Source organism: Euprymna scolopes, chromosome 22 (genome assembly GCF_053919585.1).
Source record: "Euprymna scolopes isolate OS-2025 chromosome 22, ASM5391958v1, whole genome shotgun sequence".
In the NCBI taxonomy this organism is placed as follows: Eukaryota; Metazoa; Mollusca; class Cephalopoda; order Sepiida; family Sepiolidae; genus Euprymna; species Euprymna scolopes.
In genome coordinates, this window is record NC_136503.1 from 100096836 (window position 1) to 100109040 (window position 12205).

Below are 12205 nucleotides of genomic sequence, written 5' to 3' on the forward strand. Positions count from 1 at the left end.
TCCGAATGTAAAATGCCCCCTTTTGGGGAGTTGGATTTTCCATTGTTGGTTAGGTTCTTCTAGAAAATAATAAGTTTATTGCAAGCTGAAAGAAATGCCTGCAACTATTACGAACAATCCTGTGCCGTTTGTTGTGATCTGCGGTGACCAGCCAGAAATGACAGATATCGCAACAAATAAATTATCTATCTAAAAAAGGTGTGTGTTAGGAAACTTCTCAACCTATATATTCTACGAATTTTTTATCTACAGACTTGAAATTTGGTATATAGGATGTTCAGGCATGTGGAAAACTGTTTAATCGGATTTCATCCGGAAAAAAAAGCTGCTAAGGGGTCAAACTTGAAAAATCCGTACGTGGGAGTGATCTGATATTTATCTGTTTGCTAACTGTTTCACGAATGCGCATGCGTTAATAGGGCACATTACAGATTACTCATGTTAAGTATAAGTAGTTTGAAAACACTTTTAAAGATTCTGTCAAGCTGGTCTAATGGCTATCGTACTCGACTCACGGTTTTGCTTTCGATCTCAGCTCGAGTATTTTTTTTTTTTCTTTTACTTACAAGAATTGAACTGTTCAAAAAAAATTACACACATGGTTTAGTTTTTGTATTGTGCGTATTTTACTACCGGGCAAAGCCAGATACATTTTCTAATGTTTTATATATATATATATATATATATATATATATATATATATATATATATATATATATATATATATATATATATATATATATATATATATATATGTGTGTGTGTGTGTGGGTGTGTGTATATAATTTAAAGGAGATTAGAACAATAGTCTAAAGAGCTGAGTGTATTTCAATGTAACAGTGAAATTACTAGTTTAATTAAAATACAGGAAAGAGAAAGTGCTCGTTGTAATTTAGATATATAATAAGCTCGATAGGTAAATATCCTAGAGCTAATTCAATATTAAGTAATGTGATTGATAAATTGATTCAATAAGGTAAAAAGCTATAGCAAACATCTAAATGAGTATTTTAACCATAGTTCCTGATTTCAAAAAGCGAAAAATTAAAAGATACATCTGCCTTACTTTTAATGCTAGGTTTATTTATGGTGTCTTTTAAATTTAATAAAAACCCTTCAAAATTTGCTGACGAGGAGACCTTGCTTATTAAAAAACTATATGTAATAATTATTATCCGTAACTTGATGTCTACCACAATAAAAACACTATTTTCCGAAACGATCGTACAGATAATTGATTTTGTTGCTTTTCTTTATGAAACGGATTTTTAATTTAATGATAATTTGATTTTTAAATTTTAAATTATCAATCACATTACTTATATATATATATATATATATATTATCTCAAACTATGAAATTTTTCAAAAACTTTCGAACTTATTTGCCAACTTAGTTGGAACTGTAGAACTCTGTTCCGATGGCCTGCTTTCCGGCTGACTACATGATTATCTTGAAGTCTAATGTAAACGAATTCTTGTTGAGCTGTCCAAATCATATCCAATTTCTACTATTAACGATCACTAGCCTGTTATCCTGGTGATCACCGTACATTCATTAACGTCTATCCTCGAGTGGCCCTTGGGCCTTGATAAGCGCTGACTCATTTGTGAAAAAAAAAAAAATAATAATTTCCAACGTAACCTTCGTCCAAGGTTTTACGCGGACTTGATTGGAATTTTGCTTTCCGGAGATTTTTTATTTATTTATTTATTTTTTTTTCTTTGAATGAGTTTCGTTTTCTTTAATTGTGGTGTTGTGATTAATGGTGTCTTTTTCGTCGAGTAATTCGAAGAATTATTCTCCCATTCATAACATTGCCTCTTTCTTTCGCCGTAAGTTTCAATTAGTTGGAATTAGGCCCGTTTTCGCTTTCTTTTATTGACACGTTACGTCCACAAAGATTCCTAGGAACACGGACATGCACACGCACACACATACACAGCTCAGTCGACATAGCACAACTAGTCGTTAAACACTGGGGTCTCGATTTCGAATCTAACTGCGTCTGACGTAATCAGACAACGGAACACGCGTTTCGTGGGTGTATACATGATTTTCAAACTCCGTGAATCTTACTTGTTTGTTATCTTTAACGATCGGGTGCTTCTGCTTCGATCTTAAAAAAAAAAAAGAGGCGAATATATATATATATATATATATATATATATATAGTAGAAATGGTAATTAATAAAAACTGGAGAAAGTGCTCAATACTGTTGTAGAGCAAATATGCGTTCTATTTTTTATTACCGTGTCTTTCTGTTCAATTACATTATTGTTTTGGTCAAGATCAAAGTCTAGTATCTGTTCTTCAGATGCGGCACTTCCATTTCTCGTTCTCTTTCAGTGGAGGAGAAATCCTTCACGACTGAGAAAATTTTTATTTTTGTACCTTTTCTCCGCGTTAAAAAACGACCCTGGTGTCTAACTCTGTCCCGTGGGGAGGCATTGTAAATAGGTACATTATTATTTCGGCTACACTGCCGTTTTATATATACGAGCAAACAGTTAATAAAACATGTTAAAAAAAAAACACTTTGAAATGAGTTAAAAACATATTAAATCTGCAAAGGAAACACTAGATAAGTGGATAGTCCTTAATCCGGAGTTTCAAAGAAATACTTTCCTTCTCATCAGAGGGTAGGATTTAGCAAAATGCGGGATTGGATTTTGCATGCAAAAGTATTTGATGAAACAACAAGTAAGTCAAAGATCTTACTTGATAACAAAAAAGTGAAGCAGAGGGAATATGAAGAAAAAGGTGATTTCACATGAATGGATAGTCTGGTGGAAGATAAATAATCCAGTGACGGTAAAATCCAAATATGTAATTTTAATTATATATATTTTTAGAAGGAATTAGACCTAGAGTCTACAGAGCAGTTTATTTTAATGTATTAATAAATGTATTAATACTTTTAAAAGAACAGTTCCCATAGTACTGCAGATATATAAGCTCAATAGGTATATGTATCCTAGAGCTATATTAATATTGAGTTATTTCAACTATTCGGAAACAAGATACAACAGCATGCCCAAAGACTTGCTTAAAACAAGTTTTTATAATGAAAATTTATAAGGAATATCCGCCTTACTACAAAAATGTTAGTTATTATTTTGGTGTCTTAAACTTCTTCCCCATTTTTTGCTGATGAGGAGATTATGTTTGAAGACAAAACTTTTGTCAATTATTGTCAATAATTATTGTTAATTTAATAAAATGAATATGGTTTTCGAAACGATCGTACACTCAAGTTGATTATATATATATATAATATATATATATATATATATATATATATATATATATATATATATATATATATATATATAGTGTGTGTGTGTGTGTACGAGGTAAATAAACTTATGAAATAATCATTTATGATATTTTCGAGAAATCAACTTAAACAACAATTTTGTGTACTGTCGTTTCTGAGATAAGTTTTTATCTATATGGGTACAAGAAGTTGACACGAAGCTCAAAGATAAAGCATGCATGACACTATGGCAGTTGTTTGCGATACTAAAGTTCTTATTAGTAGAGCTGGTATAGTTGATTATAGTATTCTCTCTCAAACACATTCACTCACTTACGAACTCACACACACACACACACACACACACACACACACATTTGCCAGCCCCTCCCTTTCCACCCCTCCAACTCGCTAAAACCGCCGACGCCACTTTCTGTCCGTTTCCTGTGTAGTTAATTAGCGAACAGCGTTTAATAACATTTAATTACACATAATTAATTTGTCCTACAAAGGTTTTAATCGGTTTGTCCTGCTAAAAAAAAATAAATAAAAATTTAAGAACAGGGTGGCAAACGGGTACTGGATTTACATGAGATAGGAGGTGGGTGGGGTGCGAGAGACGGGAAAATCAAAGAAATTAACTAACCCTCCTCCATCACCACCTCGAAAACCCGCCATTCTACCTGAAAACACTTCGAGAAAAACAACTTATCTCCGATAAATTAAAGTAAATCATTGTGCAACGAGTACGCACACCCGTACATATAGTGGACACTATATGTTATTTTTTTTCTTCTATCGATGCCGTCGGTTTCACGGAAACAATGAAAATTCAAACCGTAGAGTTAAAGATACCAAATGTGGTCGGTTTATCATGTGACGTTCTGATAGTCTGGTCCAAAGCAGTAATTCTACGTTCAGTGAGTAGTATAAATAGAAAGGAGGGGGGGGTCGCAAATTGGCTGATGAAGTTGTTATATCTGATGTCTTTAACCATGCGGGTTGAGTTTTGAGAGTTTCTCTGAAAATCAAACTAATGCGGAGTGCCCACTGAAAAACATATTTGCTCTTGCACAAGTAATTGAAAACTCCTGTTATTTTTCCTATAAGACTGAATATCACACACACACACACACACACACACACACACACACACACACACACACACACACACACTCTCTCTCTCTCTCTCTCTCTCTCTCTCTCTCTCTCTCTCTAGGGGGAAAAACTCGTGAATTAAAACTAAGTTATTAAGTGTGCTAAAAAAAAAAGAGCAAAATATAATATTTTGTTCTCGCTTTTCGATTTTCAGAACCAAACACTTTCAGTGGTTGTTGGTACACAAATTTTATTATGTCGCCTGACGAGTACTTTTGGTCCTTACTGACCACTTGTCTGAAACATTGACATGTGTAGTGTAACGACTATGTAATATTTGTCTCTCTCTCTCTCTCATATATATATATGTATATAGTATTAAAATACTATATATATATATATATATATATATATATATATATATATATATATATATATATATATATATATATATATATATACTTGTTTATTGTTATATAAACATGCTCACATCCCGCTGCTACAAATAGCCACTTGTTTCAATCAAACAACAGATATCATCAGGCAGCGACTTGACTATTCAAAAGTTCAATGAATAATCATTATTCATTGAACTTTTGAATAGTCAAGTCGCTGCCTGATGATATCTGTTGTTTGATTGAAACAAGTGGCTATTTGTAGCAGCGGGATGTGAGCATGTTTATATAACAATAAACAAGTATTATCAGCTCTTTTTATTGAGCACTATCTAACAACCTCGTTGAATTCATTAGTCCATTACTTTTGAATATAAAAAACCCGAGTATATATATATATATATATATATATATATATATATATATATATATATATATATATATATATATATATATTTAGTAATGTGATTGATAATTTAAAATTCAAATTATAATTAAATTAAAAATCCGTTTCATAAGAAGGAACAACAACAAAATCAATTATTTGTACGATCGTTTCGGAAAACAATGTTTTTATTTAGCAAGCATCTATATGAGTACTTTAACCATAGTTCCTGATTTCAAAAGGCGAAAAATTAAAAGATACATCTGCCTTACTTCAATGCTAGGTTTATTTATGGTATCTTTTACATTTAATAAAAACCCTTAAAATTATGGGGTCTGCGTTTCCACCTGGTCCACAAAGTATGAAATAAAAAATTAAAAAATTAAAAAAAAAAAAAAAACGTTTTCAAGTGTTTTTGATATAGATGTATATAAGAATACTTTGATAAGTATTTTTTAACTTAAATAAGGATGGTATAATAAAATTGTAGAGTCTGCGTTCACGCCTGGCCCCCATAGAATGGAAATAGGCACAAACTTTAATAAAGACTTTTCATATCTATCTGCGTAAGTATACTTTGATAATTGTTTCAGTTTGAAGAAATATAGTATAATAAAATTATGGGGTGTTCGTTCGCACCTGACCTCCATAGATGGAAATATGTCACAAAGTTTAACAAGGTTTTTTAATATAGATCCACAGAATATTTTGATAAGTGTTTCAGTGTGAAGAAGTATGGTATAATAAATTATGGGGTTTATCTATTTTATTTTTACTTTCATATTTTGCTTTGGTTTTGATACCCCCAAATTCGAAGCTATCTTAACAACCCTTCCTTTTCATAAGGTATCATACTTTCATAAATCAGAGTCCATTTTCTGTAGGCTGTTTTTGAACCCAGTCAACGACGGGTACTTTTGCTAGTATATATATATATGTCTTGGAAAATTTCTTTACACAAGAATTAAATTTTGTGACCTATCTGACAAATCTTCCTTCAAATAATTTAAAATGGGATGAATTTTATTTGTCACATTGTATTTGCATTTAAATATTACTATAATATCACGTTTTACATAATGTTGCTCCACAAATGGAAGTTATTTTTTTTAAAAAAACGTACAAAGTGAAATTATTTAGACAATAAAACGTTTAATAGAACAATGCTCTTTTAACGGAAGTTTTTTTTTTAAAAACATCTGAAGAAATTCGAATATTTATATTTTCAGATCTTAGAGTAAAATTCAGTGTATATTTACGATCACACTTATTGAAAACAAAATCTTTATGCATTCATCACGGAACGAAGATGTCATATTCCAAAAATCATGAACTTCTTGGCTAGTAACTTTTCTATCTAGTACGTAAACGAAAATACTTAGTTTTCAAAGGCCAACTAAAGATGAATTTGTCTGTAGAGCCCTGAGCACGCACACGCGCACGCGCACACACACACACACACACACACACACACACACACATTCTTTCTATTTGCTATCACAAATTCTTTCTTTAAAACCCGGCGACAAAAAGGCTGTAAATCTGTCTGCAACTCTAACGTTTCTCTTGGCTGTAGTTGCCTTCCACCGGGCATCATCGACCCACCTGCTGTGCCCTCGCGGTAAACCTCTGTTGCTATACTCCAACCTATACTTAATGGGTAATTTTGCATAATCTTTTCTCGTCGTCGTTAAGTTGTTTATTCCATTGACTTGGCACCTGGCCACCCAATCTCCGACGCAACCTGCCCCCCCCCATTGTCTGCTCTCAACACCGTGCACCTTCGCTCTACCATCAAACGGTCTATACCATCGACCATTGAAACTGCTCGATGCCATTCACACACACACACACACACACACAGACAGTCTGATAAATGTGTATTTATTCGTATTTAGTTTTAACACCTGCAGATATGATTTTACCTTCGAAAGTTCCTCGCGCGTACGCAGACACACAAATAAGCGTGCACACGTTAATACATGCACATACACAAATACGTGTACGCACACACACACACACACACACACACACACACACCTGTTTACAAATCGGCAAGATTACTCTACTTTAAAATAACCACACTCCATTTTTAGACATTGACAGCACCGGTGAGGAGGCCTGAAGAGCACACTTTTGGCTGAAACAAATTTAAACTGTCTGATGTAATATAAACGATTTGAACAAAGACATTTCACAATGCCTAATCCTAATTTATAAGAAACAAGTTGTATTTACCCGATGTTGCCCGGGTTGAGTATTCAGAAACAAAAGACATAATACAAACGATCGACTGTAAATTTTTATTCTCGAAATTCTTTTGAGATAATTTTTATTTATTTGTGAACTATTATCATCTTTTATAGTTGTTTCACAACGTTTAGACACGCTATTCCTCTGGCCTTCGTCAGGTTAACTGCGATGGGATAGTAATGCTGAAGCAGCAACTGTATCTTCAGTAATTACTGCCTTCCATAGTTGTTGTCTCCTCACCAACTAATCCTCTGGCCTGCTTTGGGTAGAATTGAGACTGCTATCTTCAGACAATGCTCACCAGGAACTGTAGAGATTCAACGTCTCTATCCACAAAAAATATCCCACCCTGATCGTCGCCCTCCATGTGCCCGTGGCGCAGTGGATAGATGTTTACATTGAGTCTCTGTTATAAGAATGAAGCGTTTTAATGTTTTGTTCTCGTTTTTTTTTTTTTTTTTTTTTTAATTTAAAGACTTATTAATAGTAGTGGGTAAAAGAAGACACTTGCTCTATGGAAGTTTTTAGGAGAGAGTCAGACTAGCTGGAATAAATATAAGAAATATTAATAGTAGTGTGTAAAAGAGGATTTCCAATCTCTCAAGTGGTTAAAAATGATTGTATACTTTACATCTAATTCAGAAACCAGTTAGATGTGTGTGGATTGGCTTCGACTAAGGTTCTTAATTAATCATTGTCAGCATCCGATGTCCAACCACTACACTCATCATCTTCAAGACTATCGTCGCTGCCACGAAATTTTTTAAACCACCGTTGTGCTCTGTGTTAAAGTAGTGGTTCAATGATATTGCGAGTTGTTTAATAAAGACTTATTAATAGTAGTGGGTAAAAGAGGATGACATTTTCGCTATGGAAGGTTTTGGGGAGAGTCAGACTAGCTGGAAGAAATATTGGAAGGAGAAATCGATGCATCTTTTTGAAATAGATAATTGCAATGCGGAACAGATTAGCAAATGAAAGTTGGGATTATTTTGCTATCATGTCTAAAAGTGGAGTCAAACTAGCTAGAATAAATATAAGAAATATTATGTGGAGAATGCAGGAGGGAAAACGATTTTACCTTATAACATTCACTCCACATATGGTCTTCATGTCACTTCGTCGATCAGAGCAAATATAGTTTATATGACTACTGCTTGGTTCATTTGTATCATTTGTTTTGGTAGAATGCATATTTTTAATGTATCTGTATTTGCATCAACAGCCAAATTATGCCGAGCGTCGCTGATAAAATTATAACAACGCTGCATAAAATAAAATAATAAAGTGTAAAATGTATCGTAATTTGGTGTTTTTATTATTCAGTTTTGTTTTTTTAATAATTGTCAAGAACTGGGAAGAAGCAAAAATTAATTTTTGGGGAGTAAAAATTTTTAATGTTTTTAAAAAGTTCAGAAAAAAAATTGTTTGTTTTTTCAAATATATCCTGTTATTTTTTTTTTTTTTTTTTTAATATTTTAAAGTTTTTATTTCGGGCAGCAGCTAAACCGGCATATTAAGACAATTACTATTTATTCAGGTACTGCCAGAGTGCCCCCTTTTTAGGATAGCGGGTTTTCCTCCCACATTAAAAACGACCTAATTTTCTTTTGTGGCAGGTTTAAAAGCAACGCCATTTCTACAAGTCATCTTTTGTTTTTCATTGACTACGTTAAGTTTGAACGCTTTCGACTTCCGGTCGCGTCATGGAGTAGCAGTAAGATGTCAGATTTTCTTTCACTTTTTTTTTTTTTCCCACCTTCGCCTCATAGGTTCGAGCCTGCCTGCCAACTACCACTTTTTTTTTTTTTTGCTCAACACACACCTCCAAACACCCAGGCAACGCCGGGCACCCAGGCTAGTTTTTTTTATATTTTAAAGTTTTTACGTCATGTTCCATCCAAAGCCGAGCGAACACTAACATACATCGGGTTCACCATATGAAACCGGTACCTTTTTGTTTTTGTTACACTGTTATCTTTATCTTTGTTGTTTTTGTCTTTTGTTTTCAAAATGATAAACGTCTAAATTGTATTATTTTTTTTTTTTAGGCAAACATTGCTCTACAGACGATGTCGATGTTTGGGAACACGCTAAAAGATCCCCACGCTGCCCATCATGTTCTGGTGATGCACATCAACTCAATCTTAAACGCAGGACATATCTTATCACAGAGAACGGAAAGTACACATGGAACGCATCACTAAGCACCTCGAAAACAAACAAAAAAAAAGAACCTACAGGTTAACTTTATCGACACAAAGTTTGGACAATTACTTTTAAAAAAAGACAAGAATTGCTGGAGAAGTTTTTTTTCTAATGCGAAACTGGATTAAACCAAAGTGTTTTTTTTTTTTTAATATGAAAAGAAAAATTCAGAATCTTTTTAATGGAATTAAAAAGAAAAATTTAAGTGAAAAAAATCTTAAAGACATTCTTGTCAAAATAGTATATTTGAAAATAAAAAATGGTTTAAAAAATGAATTTAAAAAAAAACAAAATGACAATAAAAAAACACAAAAAAGGAAGGGGAGAAATTAAAAAAAAAAAAATATTGTTCCCTAAAACCCAGTGACGTTAAAATTTCAATATGGACATTATTGGAATTATACTAGTATTATGTTCTCCCTCTCCATCTCTTACACACGTATATATATATATATATATATATATATATATATATATATATATATATATATATATATATATATATATGAGGTGTGTGTATTTCAAATTTTGAAAAAAAAAAAGAAATAGACTTTACAAATTATCTGCTGTTTTTTAATTTGATCTCTAATTATAAAAAAAAAAAAAAAAAATTGAAGAGATTTAAAATTTTAAAAAATTATCTTCCAGGAAAAGAAATCCAGGAACATTTTTCTGTTATTTTATTATTTTTTTTCTTAATTTATTTAAAAAAAAAAAATTCTTCAGAATTGTGTTTTGTGGAAAACTGAAAATTAAAAAAACAAAACAAAAACAGAGCCAACGTGCTCTTCTGTTAAAGATGGAATAAACAAGTGCTTTTTTTTTTTTTTTTTCCTGGAAAATGTTATCGGATAATTGAGATATTGGAAGTTTATGCCTCTCCAAAAAACATTTGCATAAAATATGGCAAAAAAAAAAAAAAAAGAAAGACAAATGACTTTTTAACAATCAGGGTAATAGAGAAAACATCTGATTTCACAGAAAAGTTTGATTTTTAATGAAAAGAAAAATAAATATTTGAAAAATATTGTCAAAATAGAAATAGCAAAAAATTTCGACAGGCTAGAAGAATTTGAAAAAAAAAAAACACAACTATATATATATATATATATATATGCATTTCTTTAAAACAAATGCACGTTTATAATGTATATATTCAATAAGGCTATCCTAAAATTGCAACGGTTTATTAAGCACAATGAAAAAAGACTTACACTTTCATAGCATACGTAATCTTTATTAAACATTTCAAAACCATAGGAATAAACACTTAATTTATATTCATGTTGAAATGTTTAATAAAGTTATATATATAATCTTTAAAATTCGAACTTCTCAAGATAATCAAAAGCTCAACATATTAGATAAAGCAATTTACAGGATATAAAAAAAATAGATGATGAAAATAAAATTTCATAAATTACAATATTTATTGATCCATCAAATTCAAACGAAGTATTATAATAATGAAAATTCTTAATCCATGAATTGGAGTTTAATAAAGAAGAATTATAGTATATAATTATAACATATGCACTACACAGTAATTTTTGATTTTACTATATATATATATATATATATATATATATATATATATATATATATATATATATATATATATATATATATATATATGAGGATAACGGTCCGCAAATAAATGAATAAATAAATTACTTATTTCAAAGGATTCCTATATATATATATATATATATATATATATTTCATGATTTTGAAGGAGTACACAATTTTATTTATTGCAATTATGAATTTTTTAATTTCATGATAGAACATATTTTCACTTTTAAATCCTGAATATTAAAAAAAAATTGTAAATACCAAAAAAAAAAAAAAATAATGAGATATATGTATGTGTGCATATATATATATATATATATATATATATATATATATATATATATATATATATATATAATCTATTATTATTATTATTATAATATAAAAACTATACATTACATATTTCAGATGCACCATGGTTTCCTTAACTTTAGAAAAACCCCTTACGGCTCGTTCAAATCATTTGTTGCTCATTAGAATATTTGCATTGTATGATTATTTGTTTATGCTAATAAGATATTAAGATCTTTGGAAGTGATGGAGGCTAAAACGCTTTAAAAATCCCTTAAAAAACTATTGGCTGAGAATTTTATATATAAAATTAGCTGTACCGACCCGGGATTGCCCGGGAGTCATTTTACTTTCATTTTGGTTTCGTATATTTTAAATATGTCATTTTTTTGTACCAAATTATATTTTCTTTACATAGTATTTTGAAAGTTAAATTAAATTATTACGGTATCGTTTGGCCATTAAAATTATTAATTAGACCAAATTGTTATAAAAAACTAACTTTTTGGTGTTATGGTAATGTTTTAATCTTTATTTATAAACTCATAGGGTGTAAATAGCTTCCAAAAATGTCTTTTTACACATAAAGATTTGCTAATAATCTTTAAGCCAGTCTTTCCAATTCGACAATTCAAATGTTTCCAAATTTCTTTCAAATTTCGAATGTTTATGAAGTAATTCATTCTATTTTCTTATAATAATAAAATGGTTGACTTGTTTATGATGAAACTGAAATGCAT

The 12205-nt window shown here is 30.8% G+C and overlaps 1 protein-coding gene across 1 annotated transcript in view; it reads left to right on the forward strand.

Moving 5' to 3' along the window:
- Positions 1-9814, forward strand: part of LOC145243573 (phospholipase A and acyltransferase 3-like) — a 64683-nt gene extending 54869 nt beyond the window's left edge. Inside the window, exon 2 of the mRNA XM_080106554.1 lies at positions 9443-9814. Within this exon, the coding sequence (XP_079962680.1) occupies positions 9443-9598 (156 nt within the window). The 3' untranslated portion in view covers positions 9599-9814. The remainder of the gene's footprint in view (positions 1-9442) is intronic.
- Positions 9815-12205: the final 2391 nt, after the last annotated feature.